The sequence below is a fragment of the Pipra filicauda genome, unplaced genomic scaffold (assembly GCF_003945595.2).
Source record: "Pipra filicauda isolate LSUMZ 115617 unplaced genomic scaffold, ASM394559v2 scaffold114_size2234877_pilon, whole genome shotgun sequence".
Taxonomy (NCBI): Eukaryota; Metazoa; Chordata; class Aves; order Passeriformes; family Pipridae; genus Pipra; species Pipra filicauda.
Genome location: NW_024103596.1, coordinates 1,215,903 through 1,241,873, shown reverse-complemented (window position 1 = coordinate 1,241,873; position 25,971 = coordinate 1,215,903). Strand labels below are relative to the sequence as shown.

The window sequence follows — 25,971 nt, the reverse complement described above, 5'->3', positions numbered from 1 at the left end:
TAGCAAAGAACTTTAAAATTAATTGCATTTAACATTGTATAGTTAATACCCAACATCTGCAGTAGAAAAACTATACACTGTTATGCAGAAGGTTACAAAACATACATTTATAACACTTTGTTTTCTGTTAATGAAAGGCAAGCTTTTTTCACACTGCTGTATTTTTCTTTAAATTTTGGAAGGAGTTTTATTGCTTTGATGCAGAATTCCACATGCACCAGTTAACATATCTCAACCCAATCTTTCTCCTGCTATTCTGTTGATAGAGGGTATTCAGTATTAAATAACATGCTGGTTTTGCAATATCGACAACTTTGCTGGTCTGAAACTTTAAACACATTTTCATTCACCTGGCGAAACCTCAGTAAAATTATTTCTACAAAGGTAAGCACCAGTGAAAGAGCCAAAAAAAAAGGAGGTTAAATAATGCATTTTTAAACCATGAGCAATTCCAGGAAAAGTCTGAGATATAACTGTAATTCACATTCTAGCTGCTAATTGGGGTTTTTTGCAACAAAGTACAGACTTGGTCTCAGAATACTCATATATTTCATTTGAAGTACTAACTACAGAAAGGTAAGGCCTATTGTTTTTAACAAAATCTACATAAACTTACAGCTGAGCTTAAAATGATATTTCTTACAGTATTACCATTTTAAGCTAATTCCTAATGAATTATAAAATTTATAGAAAAATACCATGCTCCATTTAGCTCTACCAACCACAATGCAAGCTAAGAAGCATACTAAGGAAAAGCAAAAGAAAATGAGCATTTAATTAGTTATTGCACAGATCATCATTAAAGTTGCATATGCAAGGAAAGCCAGGGGAAAGTGGTTAATTGTCTTTGACAGAGCATGCTCCTGTTCACATGCAGGCTACACAGACTCATCAGTTAAAAGTAAAACAGAACTATTCTTTCATTCCCCTTTTAGCAGAAGACAAATATTAAAGCTGCCTCCTAAGTAAGGAAGCCAAAGGATTTCCCCCTTGCTGTGGAGCACAGCAAATCCAGCATAGCAGGCTTTCCCAGTTCCTTCCTCTACTTCCTTTGCATTTATCATTCAGCTTTTTCCTTTTGCCCTATTTCACACCCTGATGGATTACTCTCAAATGGCAGCTTCCTACTATTATGCCCCAGAGCAAGTGCCTTACTCTATTAATATTATGTGCTTTACAAATAAGAACATTGAAAAAGATACAAAGTTGGCACCGTTTTTCAGTCAAAACACCTGCCAATGAGGTGCAAAAGCCATACAATGAGGAAGATCAGGTTTTGCTTACACAAAATAATTCTTCCTTTGAACATACACAGCAATACAAGACAAACCCATAGAAACAAAAATACATGACTACATACATCACAATTTCCACTTGTTCTGCCTCAAACAATTGTTTCAGCTCAAATCCTGCTATTCAGCTTTGAAAAGTATTCTCCAGGTGAGCAATTATTTTCAAACACAAAAGATAATAATGAACTGATGATTAAAATATCTTTAAGAGTAGAACATACTTTATATCTTTTACTATCCCTTGCAAGAGTAAAAATTATCAATATGTAATTCCTTCTGCAATCATAAAGTGTTACTTTGAAATGACGGTACTTGGAAAAAAAGATTTCAAAAACAGCACTGACAAGACCACTACCTGATAAAAAGTAGCAAAGGAAGTCTTGAATCTACAAGTGTATTTGTCATCTCTTTTAGTATTAATACTATATTTCAAAATTCATAAGCTGCAGCATGGTTTTTTATTACCATTTGAAATTTGCTGAATCTCAAGTGGGAAAAAATTAAGACCCTCCCTTAACAAAAAAATAGGATCAGAAGGTAAAACTTGTTTTCTCAAAACCCTAGAAGTCAGCCTGGCCTACAGCACACATGCTTTTCAAGTCCCCATCTAAGCCATTTACCAGCCTCAAAAGACATTTTGAGAATTTGCTGCTGTAACGATGGGGTGGTTCTCACATGACTTGGATATGTCAAGAGTTTTGTTTGGGAAATATGGCACTTCAGAAACTTGAAATAATCTGTGCTTTTGGCTGTTCTGTTTACCAGATGCTGCCACAAGAGTCTGAATAAAATGGCACTCAAAGCTAGAACACGAAGACCAGGAAATCAGAACGTGGTTTTGGTGTTTTTCCTACTTACACCAAACCCTCACTTACTTACTGCTACTGGGGTTTATTTTAATCATATACAAATAAATGGGAAATGTGCTTCTCAAATGATTACAAGCCAAGAGGGTGCTAAGGAGTCAAGGACAGCTTGCCTTTAAGTGGCCCTGCTTGCTTTATGATGTTTTATCCAGCTGTGTTCAGAGTCTCAGGGGAAAAGGCATTACAAAGATCACCCACACTGACTAAAATGCAGTGACTTATCTTGGTTATAAACTGAAAAAACAAATCGTTTAAGCAAAGACTATTTCTTGTAGTAAGTGGCAGAGGCCAGACTTCTAATGGATTAGTCTCAAATAACAATTTAAGGCTTCAAAATAACAAGCACAGGCCAATAAAGCATTTGTAATGTTTAGTACAGACAAAGTAATTCCAGCACGGAAAAGATGTAAAAACAATTTTTATCTAAAACGATTTAATAGGTGAAATCAGGAGATTCATTCTTGGTTTTCAGACCCAGGGACTGCACATATACTTCATTATTTCCTCTGACATCTAACAACCATTTGCAACATTTTTTCAATCTGGGAACCACACAGAAGGAAAAGAAAGCTCTTATTAACTGCCTGTCCTCTCAGTCACCTACATACCACTTCCATTCATAAAGAAAAATTAGAGAATTCATCCCTAGCTAATTTTAATGCAACCAAAATTAAAATTCAGCAGCTGGACAATAAGGTAGAAATATCATATCTGACAAGCTCAGTGTCTTTCAGATCTCAAACTCGGTTACTAGTTTTTGCATAAGACTATTGCTATTGTAACTTATGTTTCAACTCAAAATAAAATTGATGCTGTAATTCCAGATTCTCATTCCCTGTATGTTTTCCCCCTTAAAATGAAAGAGGAGATATAAAATACAGGCACCATTTTAACCATTTGACTTCAGGTTTCTCATGGCAAGAGAAACTCTGACAAGATGTACCATGAAGCTGGAGCCCATCCATGTTCCTTGTACCTACAAATATCAAAAGCTCTTAAACTCATGTGCTTTTACCAACTCTATCAAGAATATTAAAACCAGTAATCTACAATAAAACCTTGACCACATGGCCTGCCAGCTAAAAATGCTTAAATGTCAGTATTCATGCAAGAACTGTAGCCTTTAAATTATTATATTCAAAGATTAATATAGCTTTATTCATGCTTCTAATCAGCTATTTTGCAAGCAATTCAGATCAAAGTGTATTTGATAGCAATACCAGTAATTTTCTGATTAATGGCCATTTTCTGTGCAGATGTGGGCCAAACCAACTCCTCCTATTAAAATAGCAAAGTTTTGTGAAAGGAAAAAGAAATATAGTTACTTTTCATCCATTCTGCTGCGCATCTTTTTGAGTTTCTGCATGATGCTGCTGGTCTCACTGCTGGAGATTGAGATTGGGGAAGGGCTGCGTGTTTCTGCATCAGCTGGAAGCGGACTAGAACCATTGCTCTGCTTTATGTCATCCTCACTGTGAAGCTCCTGCAATTAAGTGTTTAAAAAATCCAACATTAAAAGTTAAGAATATCCCAAAATCTTGTAAAATTTGTGCTAATTTATCTTACTTCTCCCCAGATACATCAAATACTACTTCAGGTAAGTCTGATTACTGGCAGATTTAACTTCAGTTTCCAACCTCATTTTTATTTGACGAAAAGCTTTTTAGTACATCCTTTGTCTTCATAATTTAAGTTCTCCTCTAATGGTATCCAGAACAAAAAAAAAAAATCACACCAGAATTCAGTTACCCAAACAGAAAACCAATCCTTTCTATACTACTACCATTAAACTTGTGTCTCCTCAAAATATTGAGAGGAGGCAGTCAGTAACCAAAATCCCATCTTGCTACCTTGTAAAGCAGATGCAAGAAACTTAAGTGTAATGACACTAATACACACACACAAAGCAATAAGTTTTGGGTTTACTGCCTATATTTAGTACTTTGGGGTCTGACAAGTAATCAAACAAAAATAAAAGCCTGAGGGACCTGAGCATCAAAAACCTGACATTCCCAAAGTCATTAGTTCAGCTTGAGACTTAACAAAACCATCTACTGCCCAGTTAAAACATTTTGTAACTTTTCCAAAGGCCCTTCCTTAATGCTCTAAAGAAACCAAACGCTGTGATGGAGAGGGTGAGACCATTTGAGGCAGACAAAACTTCCAGGTGATAGGTCCAATCCTGCAGCTTTCCACTCCTGAAAGTGTATGGCCGAAGAGGGAAGACTGCAGCTTCTGTGCTGGACACTTACCATCTTGTTTTCCCCTGCAGACTTCAGTTTTTCCTGCAGTTTCATGGTAGTCTGGCGGATTCTCTCTATTTCCTCCTGCTGTTTGAGGATCAGCTGCCTCTCCTTCCGAGCAGCCTTGTTAGCCTCTTGGAGACGCTTAATTTCTGCCTTTGAGATGGAAAAGATTAAGCATAAGAACTGTGACAGACCCCTCTCAAGAACACACTCAAAACTGCCACAATGCCCTTGCTGTGGCTTTGTAATGACTGCAATTACATGATGAAGTAAGTAGGCTCAACTTCAGCAGCAAAGAACAGGAGATTAATTAATTAATTATACCCCAAAGTCTCAACCAGTGAGATTACAGATACAGAAGGACCCATTGAATACGACCAAAATCCAAATAAAACCTACAGGTAAGAAATACTGTCAGCTTCCTAACCAAAAGCTGGTATGGAGTTTTCTGAATTCTTAGCTTTTACAGTGTCTGAAACGTTTAATGGGTACACAGGGGTTTCAATAGGATTTTCCTATAAGGCAGTTACCTTTTCCTGCTGTAATCTCAGCAGCAGACCACGCTGCCTCTTTCGAATAGGAGGCATCTTATCATCCTCTCCCTTGTCTCGCAAGTGCCTGCAAACAGATTGGAAGAAAGAATAAAAGTATAAATAATTATTATTCTGTACTATTATAAAGTAATCTTAAGTAATAAGAAAAAAGTGCACAATGGGCCTTTCACTCTTTAAAGTGGAAAAAAAAAGTTTCCTCTTCCTAACCTGCAGAAGGGTACATGCCTGTGCTTAATCCTTGACATGCTCTATAGTGAAATATTTTGTACCACATAGTCAGACAGACACAGTTAAAGGGCCAGGTAACATGAGATCTCACAGGAATCTCAGGGCAGAAGCTCTGAGAGGTAGCAGGCTCACTATTTGAGAAAGGCAAACAGAAGGAAACTTGGATCACTACCTCACAATCCTTTGTCAAACCCACAATGACAAGAGATCAGTAGTGTCACTGGGTACTTCAACTGGCATTCCAGGACAAAGCATATGTTAGGTTGGAAACAAATCATTAAGCACAACATGTATCCCAATTGCCAAAATGTGGCCTGAGTCAACTAAAATTACCTCAGATAACCATCAAGCAAAGAAAGGTAGAACTGTTTCACAGTTTTATACCTTCCTGAACTAAGACTTGTAGAGTAATGGTTGGCAACTACCTTCTCTGACTGACAACAAATCTGATATTCTACTGTTTAGGTGAAACACTCCTTTATACAAACCACATGCAATGTAAACATCAAAGCATACTTATAAACTGGGCCCTGTTCTTTCCAAGTCCCAATAACACTTCTATAGGTTACTGATGTCAGAAGATTAGTTCAACCATTGATATTTAGTACGGGAGGAGTGAGGTGGAAACAAAACCTCAAAAAGTACAAGGAAATGATCAGTCAGCAATAACATATATTCAGAGCTGTCTTACTTCTTCTGGTGTTCCAGCCAGGCTAGTTCAGCCTTGGTCTTCTCTTTCAGAGCCTTCTCCCGGAGCCGAAGCAGAGAGGACTGATGAGCTGCTCGCATTTCCTCCTCCTTCATGTACTGCCTTACCATCTCCATGGTAAACTTAGAGAAACTGTCTTGCCCCCCTGAGAATGGCATGCTTAGCTCCTACAAGGCAAGACAAATGTGGCATGATTTGATAACACAGAAACGCCAAGGCTTTTTTTCAATTACAAAGTGTGTGTGTGTGTATACAGATACAGACACACACAAAAACAGATGTAGGAAGGGAAGCTGTTTTTTCTCTAAGCTTTGTGCAGACCAGTTCTTTCTGCCCTGGGCTGTGTGACAGTTTTGGGACGTCCCTGCTTCGACCACAGAGATGAGCCATCCTCCTGTATTTCCTAGCTGTGTGTTGGCATAGGAGGAGGACTTAATCCACTGGGCTTTTATAACCCACCTCAAAAGGTCACTCCTCCAAAGCCACAAGGTAGAGGCCTGGATGGACTGTTCCATAAGTCATCACACTTGTACAACAGTGACATACAGCATGATTCATACATCTCTCTGTTTTGGGATGCCCAAAGAACCAACCAACCACAGGGAGGAAAAGAACCCTAAAGCTTGCAAACACAACTAAGAACGGCTCACTTGAAGCTCATCAGCTCAACCATTTCAGCTCAGTTTATTTGACTTAACTACGGTTGCTTGACCTACCTTGATAGATGACAGAGCTGTTTTTTCTGGGGACACTTCCTCGTCAGAATCATCTCGACTACCCCGCTTCTTCTCCAGGTTATTTCTGCGATGACTCTCAGAGGGCAGCAAAGACCGAAAAGATTTTTCTTCAATCTCATCCTCTGTCATGGACTCATCAAATTTCAGGGAATACTCCGTTGCAACAGAAGCAGAATCTGAGGGAGAAATCAGGGAAGTGTCTTTACATACTCAGGTATGTAACATGAATGCAGTTTTACTCTGTCTCATCCCAGTAAAGTTAAGGGGGCAGGAAAGTAAGGGAGATAACTACTCTAATGCAGAAAAATGAGTGTTTAGGAAATAGTGATTTCGAGTTACAGGACATCATGAAATACTGTCATCCAGCTTCAAAAGACCTAACAGACTTCTGTACACAGGTATAAATAAATTTCTGGGGTTGCTGAAACATTTGGCATTCAGCCTGCAGGTTCAGCAAGTGAACATCTGGCTCAGCTAGCACTGCAGAATGTAGAATCACTCTCACATGCAGAATCTCAAAGATTCCCATCTCATTGTGCCATCCTCTGTTACCTCTTAAGAGACTACAATTCACCTGGTGTTCAGCTTTCTTAACACACATTCCCTCATTTACTTCAGAAACTGATTCTGAAACAGCACCTCCATCCCTCCTTCCCCCTTCCCACCTTCAGATCCATCACACACAAACAGTACAACCAACCAACCTTTTTCATCCGGCAGGGATAAAACGCTGTCACTGGGCAAGGAATCATCTGCACCAGTGTGAGCCTGGTCTTCAATGCTGCTGGTTATCTTCTCACGACGGGAAAGCTTCTTCTCAATCTCCTTGGAAGATGGAGCTGAAGGGCTCTCCTGGCGGCTGCTGGTGCTGCTGTGTTATCAAGAGACAATTTTTTTAAAAATCACTTTGCACATTTCAGAATATTTTATTACATTGCTACTGTATATACTATGATTAAAATTCCAGCAATAATCAATATACAATGGGTTTGGGGTTGTTTTCAAAATGAAGCTTGGCTGCTTTAAAATTCCAGGCATCATTGTCCTAGTTAGAACAGTTGGGACCCTTCATCACTGGATGGGTGTAACCCAAAACTGTGTATTCTATGCCATTTCCCAGAAACTGTTGTCAATACACCAGAGCAGCCTGACTCCTCAGGCTGTAAACTAGGTGTTAAGAGGCCTTCGAGATAGGAGGGTGCTTCTGTCCTCACACCCTTTGTGGAACTCCCCGACCTGAGGGAAGGACTGAGCATTCCTGCCTGAACTGGAGAATATATAATCTTGGAGTCTTGGAACTTTTTTAACTACTCGTGGGATCCAGAGGAAGACTGCAGATCACCCCTCTCAACCAGACTGCAGACCACCAATCTTCAACCAGACTGTAATCACCACCCTCGACTGAACTGCAATCACCACTCTTGACCAGACTGCACCAGCACTCTCACCAACAGGTTTTTCCCCTCTCCTTTTACTTTGGACTCAGGGGGCCCAACGAACACCACTCTGTTCATGCCCCAGGGTGCTGGGTTATACGTTTGGGTTTTGTGGGTTAAAACCAATTGTTTGTCTGTATAATCATACTTATTGCATTATTTTATTAAATTGTTATTCTGACTTATAATCTCTCTTTTGAGTTGAGTTCATTTCCCCTGCTGGTTTACCTTTAAACCAGCACAATCATCAAGCTGCTGATTGACAGTGGGACTTGTTATTCTTATTCTACCTTAAAATCCAAATGGTTTGAAGGTATGCACAACCCCTGCTCATCAATGATGATAAAAGATTGCAAACATCTCTTCTTACAGTTTTTATAAGGATGAGCAAGACACCAATACTGCTTTAGAAGTCAAAAGGACTACAGAGCCCAAAATTCCAGATGGTCAGGATCAGAGAAGGGCTGTGAGAAACTTCATGAGACCTAACTAGGTCAGGTAAATAAATAGGAAATAAAGAGCTTCTTACCTCTGATCATGAACCTTTGATCTTGAGGACTCTGAATAACTATCAAACATGGCTGAATATATCTGTTTTGAGTCACCTGTCTCCTCTTTACCTTGTGATATGGCACCAGACTCACATTTCCTAAGAAGAGGAAGTATTTTTGGGTAAATCTGCATTGCCTTAAACCAAGGAGTAACACAGTTTTCCCAAGCTTTTGTCAGTTTACTAGAAGTAGTAACAGCTAAAATTTCTGCTAAAAGATCACTGGAAGCTTAAACTAATTAAACCATCCCACAAAACATTTAGGTCAGCCTTTTCTGCTCTTTTATACAGAGCTTCACAGAACCAGTAATGTCACCTTTGGCATACGCTGTTAAGGTCATACAGATGGAATCCAAGTTCTTCTTAAACTCTCACTCATTATGACATCTTAAAATTTGATGCAAGAGTAGGTGAAGCAAAACGTAACAAATCTTACTTCCCCCTTCCCAAGATGTGAAACATTAAGTAAAACCTGTTTGTGTCAGCTCGGGCCCTCAGTTGTTTTATGAACTCTGAATGGTGCTGCCGCTGGTGGTCGAACAAGGCGGTGACAGGAGCAGCTGGAGCACTGACAGGATCTGAGGTCTGGCTCCGTGCTAACTCTGTCATCTGAGCACAAGGAAGAACAAGGCAATAAAATGAGTTTATCAGCATCAAAATGTTTCTGAAAGAGAAAACAGTGATTCTGGCAGGCAATTTAGTGATTTACTGAACAACTGTGTAAGATGGGTTTATGATGGTTTGTCGTTACATGTGTGTCACTTCTGCTTGTGGAAGTGCACATGGCTCTGTGGATGCATATTCCTCCATACTCTATTCCTCTATACATAATAAATAACAGTATACATCCAAAAATATTCCCAGCACACTGGTGAGAAGCATTTCCACTGTTGCATTCCAGTTACAATAAATGGCTGTTCAAGTGAGTATCTGGAGTCACTTGTGAATGGGGATGGAAAAGCTACCCTGCTGGCCCACCCTCACGGACCAGGTCATGCTCTCTCCACTAGCATCTCTTATGCTCAGATTTCAAACTTACAGCAAGACTTGAAAAGATTTAAAACCCTACACCAAATAAAAGCTGTCTCTGTTTCTTCTGCCTCGTTTCTCAGTTGGTTTCATCCACTTCATCACTATAAAGTACAAATGTTTTTTTGACTTCACTACCTACTGTCAGTGACTAATATACTGCAGGTACTTGAGCTGCCTGAGCTTTTCTACTCCTTCAACCCATTCTTTTCTACTCAAAAATTATTTAAACTTCACATAATTGGCAGAGCCCAGAATATATCAGTATTATTTTACAATTCCATTACTCATCATAAAACCAGCTCAGTGAGCACCAACATGTGCAAAAGCTGTGAAGAAACAGTTCTGTTCTCACTCATCAGCCTTCTGCACTCCATCCCACAACCCTAAACCCACAGTCACTGCACTTACTAAACCGTGATGGAACAAAAGCATTTTTTGGTTACCATGTTCTTATCTATGTGTGAAGTAGCTGCTACATGATGGGAACAAGTAGTATAAAAACTGATAAACTGATATATAAAACTGAAAAGAGTAAATGTTCTGTATGCCACAGGAAGAACAAAGACTTGAAAAAAGAAAACTTCAAACTGTGTATCAAATTAAGAGCTTTGCTGAAGATCCTCTCCTCTCCTTTTTATTAATTTATTGTTCTCCTACCTTCAGAAATAAGCAAAATTGCAATTTCTCTGCTTTTCTAATTTAACTTCCCTATGAAACAGACCAATCCCTGATGGAGTGCAACTTTTACAAATTAAAGATGCTGTGTTCACTATCATCCATCTATTGGAGAAGAACAAACTTCTTTTCAGTTCATTAACTGGAAGATCATAAGAATAGTGAACAAGGATTTAAGGCTGCTCACTGACTTCTAAGAACGATGCCAGAGAAGCTCCTTTGAAGTCCTAGCATTTGTCACGTTACGGAAATGAAGTTGTACTGAAAATGACACTGAACAGAAAATAACTTAAAAGGCAAAAAAGCGTTCACAACAATACTGAAACGAGAACAGCTTTTCCCTTTCCCTGAGGGCCTCACCTCCCGGAGCTGGTGAGGTGCATCTGTGGTGAGCAGTGCAGGTTCTGCCTGCTTGGCTGCAGCCCTGCACGGGGGCTCCTGCCCGGCCTCCTGCCGTGACTGGACCAGCTGCTGCAGTGACTCTGCATGGACCTATGCAGAAAACACAGCCAGTTCAGCCTTTCAAAACATTCTGGCTATAGTAACCACAGACTTATTTCTCAAAGTCTGGGAGAAAAAAAGTTTGAAAGTGGCCCCTAAGAGGGTTCTTCTAGCTATACTGAAGTATTTCAGCACTTCTATATGTTCACAGCTTCAAATTAAGAACACTTGTAGGCACGGATTTACTTACAGCATTTTGCCTGTTACACACTCCACATTTGTTGAAGGGCAGCATTACCTGAGCTGCCTTCTGCCTTGTCTCATCTAGCTGTCTCTGACTTTCTAGAGCTTCTTGTTCAGCCTTGATTTTCAAAAGAGCCAAGTCCCGTTCATGGCGCTGCTGTTGTGCCTACAGGTTGGGAAAACAAGTTTTAATAAGGCAAGTTAAATATAAAGATCTGGTTTGTGATCAATTAATTCAACAAACTAGATTAAATCATCTTGTCAACACAAGGAAACTTCAACCAAAAATATCCTTTTCGTGGAATAAGACAAATGATCCAGCCTGAACAGCTCCACTGCATTGGATTGGGACCCAACATCAAACCAGTAAACAATCATGTTCTGATTTGACTGAGAAATACAACCAGAGCAGTGATTCCAGCTAACAGTACATTAATGACAGATATTCTAGAGTCACTAGTCCCTTGGTGTCAACTTAAAATAAGAAAGATAACACAGGTCAATCCTGAGAAATTGATATTATCAGAGATGCTCCACCATGCCCATTACGATTCCTCTGCACTGCTAACAAAAGCTTAACTTGCTCTCACTTGATTAATTTTCTTGCAAAATGAAAAAGTAAAAGGTTGAGACAAGGAAGTATTTTCCTGTTACCTTTAGAATCTGAGCCAAGGAAACACTCTCCTGCTGGGCGAGGGATATGCCTCTCACTCGTTCCAAATCCGAGAGCTGTCGCACAGACTCCTCGATGGCACTGAGGTAGTTCAGCTCTGCTGACAAGCGATGCTGGAGCCCAGCGGGGGAGAAGCGCATACACCCTGCAGGACAACACTGACCGGTCAACCTCCACAGACTTCAGTGTCCCACATCAAAAACCAAAGCAAAAAAACATTACGGCTGCTCTGGGGTCAGTAACCAAAAACTCACCGCTCGCTGAGGCTGCTCCTGCCGCAGGGCGACTGGTTCCCAGGCTCAAGTCGTGGAAGGCTGCGTTAGGCTTCAGCCCTGGGGCTGAACCTCCAGAAAAGCCAGCAGGTGACTTGACTCTTTCTGCTGCGTTGCCCACAGAATCCAACTGCAACATTTTTTGGGAGCTGGGAGATGGGGAAGAAGTTGGTGTCTTCTGGGATCTTCCCTTGTCCGAGAAACTGAGAGTGAAATGAAATCAAAAGGAGTCAATATTGTCCTCAGTGCAGCCATCTGATAAGACAATAAAGCAATAACCTTGTTCTTCCATTTCTATACACCAAACAGATCCACACAAAGGGCACAGCCTGTTAGGGTTTGCACGGGCCCAGTCTGCCTTTAGGAAATGCCCTCACGAGATGGGGTTTGTCCCTATATCCCAGCTTAGGGTTAAGTTTCTAGAGTACCCTATTTTTCTCCCAAGTATTAAACCTAGTTAGCACACACAACAATTAAAAAAAACCCCAACTTAACAGTGTATCTACATGTTCTACATGGCCAGACAAGCAGTTTCAATGCCTCCTGTCAGGAACTTGGCATGAGAAAGTCAGGATGCAGTTATCTGGATGTGCATTTAAAAAACTAAACAGGTTGCTACCAGCATATGGAAGCAATGACTGTGATAAGCCACTGCTCTGAGTCTTGATCTCTTTCATCAAAATGCAATGAAATGCCTGAAGGCCAAAACTTGACTTGAACAGTTCATAAAATACTACAGTAACACTTCCTGGAAGCAAATTAAAGACATCTCTTTTTTTTAAACATACAGAAAATTATGCAAACACTTCTTAAATTTACCATTCCAACTTTATGAAATCAAAGGGGATTAACAGCGGTTGCTTAAATCCTTTAGGAAGACATTCTGCTTTATCTGGCACATCTTAGGAGGTCATAGGACCTTTCAAACCCAAACTGGATGTCAGCAGAAGTTGCCAATACAATTCAATACCTCAGCACTGCTTTGCACTGATACAGAACAAGAGATCATTCATATTATTTGATGCTTTTTAGAAAAAAATGCAGTGAAAATTGAGTATTTCATAACCATATTAATCGCACAATTAGCAGAAAAACTGCATTTTTAGGCAGGCATAAAGAGGATGCAACAGAAAATTAATGTTTCTTCTATTTTTAATATGGTCTTTTACAAGGATTGGTTCACCTCTCAAAAAGCATCAACTCACAGAGCTGGATAGGCTTGTGAGTATTAGCTAAACACAAAAATAGCCAAAAATGTCTGTGTATCTACTGAAAAGAGCAAGATGACTGCATAGGTTGCCTAGCTATTTCCCTCCTGACACACTTCTTACAGACCTTTTGTCAATGTTTAAGGTACTGAATATGACAGGTTTCATATTTAAAATACAGGGAAAAAATGTTTTCCACATGCCCATCTTAATAACGTTTGATCATTTCTGTTGCTTCCCTTTTGCATATCCAAAGAAACAGCCAATAACACTACCAAACTTGATTATATTTGCATAAAGTCTTATAACATTCCTCTTACCTCAGCAGGGAGTGTCCAGACAAGTTTTCCAGGGTACTGTCTGTATCCGGGTTCTGCTCATGGTCTTTACTAGAAACTCTGCTACTCGATAAGGATTTCTTTGCCTGTTGGGATCCCCACTCTAATTCAGACAGTATTTTATCTTCTTCCACAGAAAAGTGGTGAGAACTTCCATTGAAAGAGTCCAACCCTAAGAAGCAACAACAGTGCCAAAAGTTTGTTTGGTCCTACATGTGAATATCTTGCCATCATGAGCCCCAAAACAATACATCGAGGAACCAAACCATGAGTTTCTTCACACTTCTGTAAGGCACAGGTTCCCATGTATTTATTAATTTGTGCACCTATGGAAAATGTCTGTGACCCAAAGACAAAGCATTCAGGCAAATTTGTTGTTGCCTTCATAAACAACTGTGGCTGTAATTCTGATTACTCAGCAGCCTATTGGCATTTTCTCAGTACAGAATCTAAGGATAGTTCCCACATGATATTAATATAAACTGACTTATTAGAGGGTTGGTTTAAGAAAGGAGAACTTTTCAATGCTGTTAACAACCTCTTGCTTATGTAATTTAAATTTAGATGACTATATTTTAAAGTCAGAATAATCAGGGTCAAAAAGAATTTAGGAAGGAATCATTAGAGGAAAACGCAAATCATTCTATCAGCATTAGATCACAGTTTCCAGATACGAAGAAAGACTGCAATTTTCACAACAGGAAAACCCTAAAACCTCCCTCAAAGAAACCAAACAACTCTAGAGTCAAGTATTGCACTTACGTTCCTTTTTCCCTCTCCTTCTTGAGGAAGTAGAGGAGCGAGAAGATGCTGCAGACCGTGGTCCAGAAGAATGCTGAGAAGCAAGTTCCACAGATCTAGGCTCATGGGGAGACTTCCTCCTTGGAATTTCTTCCTGAATGCTTGAATTACTGCTGCCAGCAACGCTAAAAAGGAGCACATTGCCAGTGATTAAGGACTTTCAGCTCCCACATTATACCGCGCACAAGAAAACCACCCCGCTTGAAATTAGAGACAGAGGACTAAACTGCACAGATCAGCCCATCTAGAAAAGCATTGATTTTCAGACTTAAAACTATGACAGCCAAGACACTGGGAAGTTTGACGTGATATTGAACATATTGAAGCATGCTTCCAATAACAGGAAAGACTACAAGACGGATAACAACCATCCTCTCCAATGCTAACTCTAAAGAGATATTTGACTCCAGACTGGAACAACATAAGAATGACTCCAAATGTGACTGCATTTCAGATAATGTTCTTACAGACAACTTATATATCCATTACTAAGCATTCCCAAATCCTTACTGAAAGTAATTATCGGGTTTTTTACAAAATGTTGAGGTACTGAACGGATTTTAACACTTTCAAATATCTTTTCTATTTTTTATATATTACAAACACTAACCAACTGAGCATTACAGCAGCCACACAAGCCAAAGAACTAATTTTCACCAGACTACAAAGGATAAGAATCTTGCCTAAAGCTACCTGTCCAGCCTGAAGAAGAACAAAAACTAGACAGAGAACAGGAATCCAATTTTTATGTCTTCAGCATGCTGGCTGCTATATGAACTGCAAGTCCTAAGGAACTGCTTTCATCACTTTGACCAGTATTACAGTCCAGCACAGCAGAAAAGATACGCAGCATTTTATGAAACCAATTTTGTATTAACTGTTTCCTGTCAAATCCTGCATTTTTATTTTTACAAGAAGTCTAACACAGTTACCTGAGGTCACGTGCAATCTTCTTGTCTGTTAAAGTGCTACTTCCCTGCGATGAGACAAAATCATCTTCGTAAGAAGCCACACTCTCCGGAGGGCTCATGGTAGGAAGCAAAGGGCGCAGAAGGGCAGACCCTCCGTTCAGCCTTTCATCAAACACTGAAGTGTGGACAAAGAAAGGAGAGGACAAAAGTTATCCAAAATGTGCATCGAATAGATAATAAAACTGCAGGAACTAAAATGCTCCCACCCGTGAGTTACTTCCTTTCAAACACAAAACCATCAGGAGAACAGCAGCACAGCCATCCCATGGCAGTTTAACACAAAAGAAGAAGCACAGTCTTCCTCTTTTTTTAAAATTACTGAACACTTTACTTTGTTAACACACTCCAACTAAAAACATTCCTGAAAAGCACAGTGCTTTAGAGTAGAACCATTTGCAGGAACTTAAATGCAATCGTTTTTGAAGGAAATAAAATGAAGGGAAAAAGAACGAAAACCCACAACATAAAAATCAACTTCTCGGAAAACATTCCTCCTCAAAATGAGGAGTTCCAGGCAAGAGTAACAGTACTTATAAAATGAGGGATAAATTTGTACAAAAAATGAAAATGAAACAGAGCATCCTGCATGAGACAACTGTAAGTCATGCCTTACACAAATTCACGTTTGAGACTTCAAAAACACATTCGTTACCTGTGAAGCATAAAGCATAAGGAGCAACAAGACTAGGAAAATATCAGTTCTCAAGAGAAATGTGAGAAATTTTGAGAAATTTTTCCATTTTTACCTTTTCCATGAAGCTGATAATTTTTTGCAAAGATGTTGATGACACTGTGGGGACTTCCCTTGGCCAGTTCCTCCCAGGGCCCCTTGCTGTGGGTGTCATTTGTCTGAGGGAAAAGCGGCGAGTACTTCTCAGCTGCTTTCTGAAACTCCTTTATGGGCTCAAAAGCGTTTCTCTCCCGGATGCAGAAGTCCTTCTCTTTTAATGTCTCCAGCATCTTCAGTGGCAACTGTTTGTGCTGGCCTCCTTCCTCTTCAGAGAGGTTTCCATCACTCAGGAGAGGCCCTTCGCTGATGGAGTCGATGCTGGACTCGTGAGGAACGACGACTTTATTCAGAGCATAGCCCTGGTTCTCACGGCCCAGGGAGTCAGTCTGTCTCTTGGATAAATGTCCTAGGATCCCCTCATGCCTGTTGGCAGCAGGAGACCTCAATCCAAGGCTGACTACATCAGTAAGAGGCCTGATGGTCTCAGGGAGCTTTTTAAATTCACTAAGGTTGCCTACCCCAGGAAGGCTGTCATCAAAGGCTGTATGAGACACACAGGCACCCAACATTTTTTGAATTCTGGCTGAAAAAGCATCTTCGTTTTCCTCTCTCACAGGAGGACTCACAGCCTTTGCCCACCGTCCATCATCTTGGTTTTCTTGCATAAATTCTGAGTTCCAAATGGTACCATAGTTGATACCAGCCCCAGCCAGCTTTTTGGCTTCGCTTTCAATCCTGCTGGAAAGGGAAGCAGCTGTAGCTTTCAAAGCTTCAATGCGATCTAGTTTGCTCTTATATTGGCCAGCAGGAGGTTTTGCTAAGAGATTTTGCGGCGCAGCAGGGGAATTCAGGTATGGCTGAGGCCCCAGTGATCCCACAGGCGCAGAATGGCTCCTCCTCCCTGCCAACACCGCATCACACTCCTTTGACAAAAGGTCCATCTGCTCCAGACTCCAGTGCTGGGAACAAGGGCCTCCACTTGAGCCCAAGAGAGCTTGTGGATGAGAGAGCTGGACTCTTGGGCTCAGCCTGTCTGGCTGTACCCAGGGAGGTTCCATCAGCTCGTTCCTGAAATGAAAAGTCAACATCCACATTGAGGACTTACGCTGTTGTTTTAAACTGAAGTATGAATGTCACAAATTTAATTTTCAGGATGAAACAGTTTTTGGTGGTATCAGAGGGGCAGAGAATGGGACAGTAAAGAGTTACACAATGTTATTTAATAAAAAAAAATCAACAAACCAAACAACACAGCACCTTCCAAATTTGAAATGCCACTTATGGTGGCACTTATGTTTGTTTTAGAGTTGTAACAAGCTGAGGTTTTTCAGCAGTAGCAGTAAGACTTATCCAAAAGGGAGAAAACTTTTTTTTTTCCTTATCACTTGCCCATGTTCAGAATTCTAGGAAACCTGGAAAGTCCTCACAAAAAGCTGCTTCTCTGATTACTGTGAGGGTCTCTGAATAACTTAATAACTCTGAATAACTGAAGTCTTATCTCTCCTCTACTATCAGCAATTACATTTTTTCCTTTCGAGTTACACTAACACTCTTTACTATATGGTTTAGCAGCTTATTCTACACACAGTAGCACATGGCATTCCTTGTGCTTCCTTGAACTTTTCCAGAAAGTAAACAGGTCTTGTTGAATTTACAAAATCAGTGTTCAGATATTGAAACAAGTATATATTCAGGAAGCAGACATTCATTATGTAGTTAAAAAATGAAGACACACTTGCACAACCAGGATAATTAAGGATATTCAAGAAACTTCAGGATTTTTAGTTCCTTATATTTAAGTGTCTGGTCAGGCATCTTGACTTACAGTACGAAAAACTCTGGTAACACAAAGAACAATTTAAAATTGGGAAAGCATGAGAAGAAATAGGGAAAGGCTAGTTCTAAGCAGAAGCAGAGGGTTTTGGTACTTTAGAGACAGTAACTAAAGGCTGAATCAAAGAAAATAGATAAAATACAAACATTGAAAACATCAAATGAGAAAACTCAACACATGTATTCATACAATCAGCTCCTCTTGCCTGATGCCAATGGCAGAGGAAACAGTGTCCCCCCATATGAAATACATATCCCAGCCATGTCACCAAAAGATTACCAGCAACCACCACTCATTTATTTATATTTACAGACTCACAAACCAGCCACAGCCAAAGTTCTCATATGCTCTCCTGCATCAGTTTCCGCTTTACTGCAAGGACACGTTTTAGTTGCCGTAAAGACAATTACTCTCACTGGAACATGAACTCAAGAGCTGAGTCTATTTTCACCTCTCAGAGATGAAAGCAGGAGTATTTTCCTCTCTCCCAAAGGCCCCCAGTTCCTCACCTCAGCAGCGGCTGCTGCGGCTCCGAGAGCGACATGTCACTGCTGGAAGATGCACTCGGGGGACGCTCCTGAGCCTTGTTTTCTTTGTCGGATTCCCCGGAGGGCTGATAACCAGGTCTGGGCTAGAGATGAAGACAAGCAGAAAAACGCATTTTCAAAAGTCTGTCGTAGTCCAGAAGCTCTTGCCTCATTAAAATTGCAAAGGCTAACATCCAGAATTCAGATTCTACTTATTACAGAAAGGTGAATTTCATTCATCTTTCTAGTAGGCCCTGCTGTGCCCAAAAGCAGCTGCCAGCAAGGAGGCTGCACACTGAAATCACTACCTTTAAGCAAAAGCTACACATTTTCCTTTGTTCTTTTTTCTTAACTGACCAAGACAAGTCACGACCTTCCTAAACATACGACCTCCTATTCCTGCAAACAACTGCAACACACTAAGTTAGTGAATCAGCTGTACCTGTGCTTCCTGCACCGTAGGCAGCTGAGGTGGCTCTTCTAAAAGTGTTCGTTCCAGCAATAGTTTAGAGTAGGTTTCCTGTAACCGTTTGGCTGCTGAAGGCTCAGGAGGAGGCACATGCTTTGCTTTAGCAACAGCCTCCTTCTGTTTTCTGTAGAGTTCTTGGAGCCTTTTGTTTTTCTGTTCTGTTGCCTCTTTTTGTGCTTTCTTCTCTTCATGCTGCTTCCTCTTCCTCTCCTCTTGCTGCCTGATGATGTACTGACGAACCTCATCGCTGTCATAGTGGCGTTTCTTAGAGATCACCTGAGGCTCCTCACTGGCAGCCACCTTGTCTGGTTTCCTTTTGGTTGGACTGTGGCTCCTGGTGTTTTGAGTGGGCAAAACAGATTTTTGATTCTGCTTTTCCACATCTTTCTCTTGCTTTGTACTCACAGAATCCAACTGCAAGTCGTCGAGAATTCCACGTATCTCCACGGGCAGGAAATCCTTATTTACAGAGGCATGATCTTCTCGGTTATCATCTGGAAGAGCAGCTTCCAGTTTCTTCAGGTTAGACTCAGACTGTACTTTACTTCTTGACCTGTCAGAGCTTCTTGAAGAGCTTTTGCGGGTGACATCCAGTCTAGAATCTGATCCTGTCCTTCCAATGCAACCTGCTAAAGAATAAGACATCAAATATTTCAACTAATAGTCAAATTTGGGAAAACATGCCATCACTGAAACAGCTGCAAAAGTGAGGATGAAGGAGGAGGGCAGGATCTCGCTGTAAATGTGCTTTTGCTTCATTCAGTGTCACGGTCTGAATGTGGCAGCCTTTGCTTAGACTCAGCCCACACTCTGTATACTCTTAACAGCCTCACCATCTCACAGGCATAAGCAGCACAGCAGACATCACAGTCCCTTATTTGTCCCATCTGAGATCCTGGATAAATTCTGAAAAGGGCTGGTGGGGGAATCATTGAATATTTATGATGCACATGGACGACATTATACTGTATTTCTAAGAACCACAATTCCTGTTAAACAGGGATGCTCAATCATAGCTTACACATTACAAGGAGCACACTGGGAAAATTCACCTGACCCGTGGACCACTGCTGGGCATTCCTTTCCCCACTAGCTTCAAGTGGTAAAGACAGGCTGCAACCTGTATCCCATCTTTTCCAGATCCTGATCATATTCTATCTCAGAAGTCTGCACCATTCTGCAGACGTGCAGTGTTATATAATAAATTAAGTAAAATAAGTCCAGTGATAAAAGAACAACTCACCAGACTTGGCAGCTCTCTCTCGTCCTGTTCTGTCACTGGATACAGCTCTTCTCTCCTGTTCTATTCTGGGAGCTGGACCCAGTATCTTTTTGACCAGCTTTTGTCCCTCCCGCCAGGAGGATGCACTTATCACATAATTTCCACCTGTAAAATAAGCAATAAGTAAATGTCAAGTACTAGGTGGATTTTCCATGGTACCAAAAATAAGGATTTATTGCAGCCATTCATCATTTCTGTGCCATTTCATTCTGCATAAGTGGTACAGACTCAGTTACACAAAACAGTCATAAAATACTGATGCACCATGAAGACACCCCACAGCTGCCTCAAACATCTACCAGAGCTTCACCACACACACAGTGCAACATCCAAAACATACTGTAACACGCTAAAGCCCTACAAAAACTGATTTAAAGAACAAGAAATGGTTATACATGTCTCAAATATATAAACAAACCTTACTAGGGAGAGGGGAAATATTCGTAGAGCTCAAATAAGGCACTCAAATAAGGAAAATAAGAGAAAAAAAGATAAAAGTACCTAAATTGTTGCAATAAGAGGAACAAAAATAAAGGTGAGATACAAAAAACACCTCACCTTCCTATGAAAAGAAAATTAGCTAATATTCTAGGAAAAAAAACCCAAAACCACTTAAGATTTTTACAGATAATTAATTATTGAAATAGGTGTCCTGTGAGGAGGTTAGTGAGCAACAATGCTAACTCACCGTCCCTTAGCTGGGATTTCTGTGCCAGCAGTGAAAATATTTAAGATGACCCTACTAGTTGATGCCTAATTCAAGGACAGAGTATCTTGCAGGTGACAGAACCCAATCCAAACATTATTTGGATTATTTTTTCATCCTACATAAAATTAAATGATAAAAACTGGGTATGGTGGCATCTTTACCTAATATTGGGTACATTAAACACTACATTTATTCAACTCACCTTTCAACCCACTAACTTCCAATATTAGTAATAATTTTTTTAAAATAATGACCTTAAAGAGCTTTGGAGAAAAATGCCATATAAAAAAAGAAAAGAAAATGATCAATAACCTAATTCAGACCATTTAGCAGTACTTTATTGCTAGAAAAGTACCTAACTTGAATACACAATTTGCAGTTGATTTTTAGCAATTCCATTTCAGGTTCTACCTTCAAGAGCTCTGTCTAAAGAAACCCAGTCACTGCAGCATGAGATCACCACAGCCAAACAAAAAAGGGACTGTACTGGGCACACCAGCACTTTGAAGACGTGATACCAACACTGTCAAGTGAAATCCAGGACAGATGAACAATTGTTTTGGCAATCCCAGTCCTCAGTTCCCACCCCCCTTTCTTCTCTTGCTGTTATTTTAACCCAGAAGCCTGCAGCCCACTCTTCAGCCCTTTGCTAACAGCACTCCTTGCTTGCGTTGTAAATCATCCAAGTATTTTATAAAGCTGTCACTTGAAACATGTCGCTACAAGCCCTCTTTGAAACAGAGGTATCGACCACAGGGGTTCTCCTGCAGAACTCGCTGTTCTCAGTTGCTTCTGAGTGCATTTAAAAAGCCAGAGTTGAGTGTCATCTTCCATTTTTGTCAGCTGTTTAACCAAAACACGCTCACGGGGCGGAACATGAGCTGGGGCTATTTATAGCCCTGGCTGTGGCAAGCAGCTCCTTACGGCAACGACTGGAGGAGGATGGACCAGCACGGATGTGCCACTTAGAGCTGGTTCTTATCTGCCAGGAATTCCAGGCCACCATTTTCAACACGTTTAATCCGTTACACCAGCAGGTGGCTTTGCATGTAATGGAGGGGCTGGAGCTTGCAGTTGGCAATGGCTTGGTTGGGAGCCTCTGGGTAAGGATTAAGGAACAAACAAATACAGGAATGTTGGCGTGGGAGTCTACTACAGACCAGGAAGACAACACCCATAAATTATCCTTTAAGGAACTCAGGGACACGTCTAAATCAACAGTCCTTGTATTTATGGAGAGCTTCAACCTGCCAGATGTTAATTGGCAAGTTAACTGTCCCTCACCTGGGGCAGGGCAACCCTGGATATACAGCTGGGCTGGGGAACCGATCTCTTCACTTTTGCAACCAGCGACAGGACCCGAGGGAATGTCAGGGGACATTCCCTGTGTCAGGGGAGGTTTAGGTTGGATGTCAGGAAAAGGTTCTTCCCCCAGTGGGTGGTTGGGCACTGGAACAGGCTCCCCAGGGCAGTGGTCACAGCAACACACCTGACAGAGCTCAAGAAGCGTTTGGACAATGCTCTCAGGCACATGGTGTTATTCTTGGGGTGTCCTGTGCGCTTTGCTCCTCCCTCACTTGGAACTGTCACAAATATGTAAGACAGCTGAGTATAATTCCTTAAGTAGGAATTGATCAGCATATGAAGGAGCAAATCTATGCTTATCACTTGAAAGTATTAGCATTCATTAGCTCAAAATATTCACAAGCAGCTTCAGGATTTACAGCATGTAGAAGCACATGTTCACTCTCTAAAAAACCCTTTGTAATGATTTTTAAAGCAGGTTTTTTTTCTTCAAAGTGTTTACCAATCAGGGGTCATTGTACACAGGGAGAAATATAAAACCTTAAGAGCTGCCTAAGCTGTTATGTATTTAAAGAAATTGCTCTGTGTGTGATTGCAGCCATAACTACTCACTTCGTACGAAAATTATAACCAAATACGAAGCAGATGTGGAAGTCTTCCTAGTTCTTTTGCTACCAACATCAAAGATTAACATTATTGGAAAACTAAGAAGCGCTGACAGAATTTCACACGTGGTTTATTTTATTTTCTACTATAAGGCACTGCTCCACAGTAACCTGCTCGTATCATCTGTTCTAAATATTTTAATTTTATTTAATAGTTAGTGGAATTGTCAGACAATAGTGGAAAAAAAGAGTTCTTAGCTGGTAAAAGAAATAAGTATTCCTTTATAAATATCAAGATTTGGAAGACTTGTCAGGGAATGTGTTTTTACATTCTTTCACCAACTGAGAAAGCCAAGAATGGGTCAAGCCAGAACTGAAGGTGCAGGACGGCAACAACTTGAAATGGGATGTGGAAGAACAACAGCCAGAGAAGAGCCAGGAGAACATCCTGTTCTCTGCTTCCCCACTGAGAAATCATACAAGAGAACAGCTTTCACTGCAGCCCCTCCTCACCTCACAGGGGGGCAACTCAGCAAGGCCCACTGGCACTGACTTTAATATCATCTCTCAGCCTTGCTGACTGAGCTGTAGGTCAGGCTCTAACCAGCTTCAACACAAGCAAAGCAGAAACAGGATCCAGAACAGACCTACTGCTGCTTTTTGTCTGTGTTGGCCTGACAGATACCCAAGGACAGCTCCCCCCCAAGAAACACACACCCCTCAGCAGTTTCCACAACGTGCACACAGTAAGTGGAAAGGCAGAAAATTAAAATAAACTACAAAAAAGTACACGCATCCACCACCAACAAAACCATACAAACCCCCAGTGCAGCACAGTACACAAACTCACTGCAACAGCACTGCTCCACATCTGAGAAGACTTTTAAAGCATCATGCTTTCATCTTTCTTTCTTGAGACAAAACTTATATCTGAAGGACATGTGACAGTCTTCCCTCTACAGTAGAAATAGTCACCTTGTTTGGACTCTGGACTTGACAACCGTGTCAGTTTTTGCACTTTCCGCACTGGCCTGGTCGCTTTTTTCTCTCTGTTTCTCTCACCGGGTTTTCCTTTTGCTGTTGAATCCTCTAAAAACAAACAAAAGCTGTCAAGTGATATCCCACAGGGAAGAAGACAGAGTAACAAGCTTGCTTCAACATTTGAAAAACCAGAACTCAGAGGAACCCAGTAGAATTCACTGACTATCCCAAATTATATACCTAGATCAATTACTTCTAGTCCAGCACTTTAAAACCCTCACAGCACAGGAATTTTCAACCAAAGGCTGCTTACCTACACACTGGAACACAGCAAAGCCACAGCAACACCACGACAGATTTTTAAAGTTCATTTTCCATTTTAAAAGAAACACTGACGGTTTCACATGAACAATTGTTGGTTCTCTTCTGCTACAGATCTTACATTTTACAGCACTAATGTTCCACAAGAACATGTAGTTCCTTCACTCCTGAAACACATGGGCTGCTCCTTACACATTAACACAACAGCACATTCAGCATATAAGGAACTCTGTGGCCACTATTACCACTGTTTTCTTGTTCCTCTTCCCTAAAGAATGTGGTCAGACAACCTGAAACAACCAGAGTGCAACCCTCTATATGGACAGCTCTGAAGATTTATTTAGATGCCAATTCTAACTTTTACAGTCCCTCATTTCAGCTGAATCCACTCTCTGATGGATGCCCAGTGGAAGTATCAGAGGCAGAACGACAGGTTATATTAAAAGATGTGGGAATAGAATTTTAGGAGTATTTCTCACCCTTAATACCATTTCCTTACAAATTTTCCAGCCATCTTTGAGGCTGGCAACAAGCACAGGGAGGACAGAATCGATGCACCGAGTACCAAAGGCCTCAATGACTGCATTTGCAGAAGTCCACCTTGTCTTCTCACCTCTTCCAGCAACAAACAGTTCCTTTCTGATACCAGGAAACTGCAGGCTGCTTCCCACTCTGTTCACATTATAGCAATTTTGTTCTAGTATGGCAAATCCTGAACATCTTTAAGACAAAATTACTGGAAGCTTGGAGTCCATACAATATCCTTTAGCCTAACTGCTGAACAAAGATGAAGACATGCTGTATGGTCTATGCTTACATGTAAAAATCAAATGTTTTTGCTGTAAAGAACAATGCTGCTGTAGATATCAGAGACCTTATAGCTTATTTTAGCACTACAGAGCACAGAGCAGTTCTGTAACACACTCAAAACACCACATGCTTTAATACAGAAGTAACACGTGGACAGATAATCCAACAACCTAAAAATACATTTACAGTATATACTATGTGCATCACCAGCATTTGATTACCAGAAATCAGCTATTGAGGATAATCTTTTCAGGTCAGAAAGGAGACACGTTCCACAACAGCTGTTCTATGCATGGGATCGGGACAGGAGTGTGGATCAACAGACACACAGATCCTTCCTCTTGCTGGCACTAGACACATGATCCAAATGCCTTTTTAACTGATCTCTTCAATGAAGCCTTTTAAAAAAAACTGAATTTCTATAAACAACTCATAATCATTCATGCTTGTCAAAACTAAAAAAATAAATTCTAGCGTAGATTAAAAGTCTGTGGAAATTTGGCATTAATTTCACAGACTGATGCTGAACAGAGTATTTGCAAAACAATTTTACTGAAAAGGAGCATCTCTTCTTCCTGAACTTTTTTTATGAGTGATTTCAGGAAAAGTCCTCACTAACTTATCATGCTGCACAATTACCAGCCACTACACTATCAATATACACGGACACCTACAGGTTTAAATCTCAGTGCATTTTCCTCCAGTCTTAAATGTTTTGACCAGAGAAAGGTTATTCTTAATAAGTAAACTCTTCAGCTGCAAAAGGAGAAGTTCTCTGGGGATTTTATTTTCCATTCCCTTCCTTTTTATTCACTTGATCTCTTTCTCCTCCCCCAACTCAGTCAGTCAGAAGTAATTTAATCTTACTGCACTCCACTGAAACCAGCCTAGCAAATAAAAAAGCACACTTGGGCATCCTACTCCAGCTCACCCAGAGAGAAGAGCTGCCAATGGTAGTGCAGCTTTCCAGAGTGAAAAATTCATAAAGATTGTGTCTTGAAGTAGTACATTTTAAAACAGAAACCAAAAGTGGGTTTTGTCCTTTTAAACATGAAATTGCATTCATTCATGCAAACACGTGTAAAGAAATTACAAAATTAAAGAAAAGACATTTGGAGGGTGACTT

General features: G+C 40.6%; 1 protein-coding gene across 6 annotated transcripts in view; it reads right to left on the bottom strand.

The window, feature by feature from the left end:
• CEP350 (centrosomal protein 350) overlaps positions 1 to 25,971 on the bottom strand; it is a 68,857-nt gene that overhangs the window by 26,483 nt on the left and 16,403 nt on the right. For 4 of the 6 annotated variants that reach the window (XM_027740589.2, XM_027740592.2, XM_039384152.1 and 1 more), the window contains exons 8-27: positions 23,709 to 23,822; positions 20,076 to 20,219; positions 18,806 to 19,461; positions 18,346 to 18,467; positions 16,019 to 17,070; positions 15,234 to 15,387; positions 14,263 to 14,426; positions 13,483 to 13,672; positions 11,937 to 12,157; positions 11,664 to 11,827; positions 11,065 to 11,175; positions 10,686 to 10,817; positions 9,091 to 9,227; positions 8,598 to 8,717; positions 7,337 to 7,503; positions 6,612 to 6,808; positions 5,878 to 6,062; positions 4,935 to 5,022; positions 4,411 to 4,557; positions 3,484 to 3,641 (exon numbers count right to left, since the gene is read on the bottom strand). In XM_027740589.2, coding sequence (XP_027596390.2) covers positions 3,484 to 3,641; positions 4,411 to 4,557; positions 4,935 to 5,022; positions 5,878 to 6,062; positions 6,612 to 6,808; positions 7,337 to 7,503; positions 8,598 to 8,717; positions 9,091 to 9,227; positions 10,686 to 10,817; positions 11,065 to 11,175; positions 11,664 to 11,827; positions 11,937 to 12,157; positions 13,483 to 13,672; positions 14,263 to 14,426; positions 15,234 to 15,387; positions 16,019 to 17,070; positions 18,346 to 18,467; positions 18,806 to 19,461; positions 20,076 to 20,219; positions 23,709 to 23,822 — 4,423 coding nt within the window. The remainder of the gene's footprint in view (positions 1 to 3,483; positions 3,642 to 4,410; positions 4,558 to 4,934; positions 5,023 to 5,877; positions 6,063 to 6,611; positions 6,809 to 7,336; positions 7,504 to 8,597; positions 8,718 to 9,090; positions 9,228 to 10,685; positions 10,818 to 11,064; positions 11,176 to 11,663; positions 11,828 to 11,936; positions 12,158 to 13,482; positions 13,673 to 14,262; positions 14,427 to 15,233; positions 15,388 to 16,018; positions 17,071 to 18,345; positions 18,468 to 18,805; positions 19,462 to 20,075; positions 20,220 to 23,708; positions 23,823 to 25,971) is intronic. The other 2 variants (XM_039384147.1, XM_027740590.2) reach the window with 2 other exon arrangements.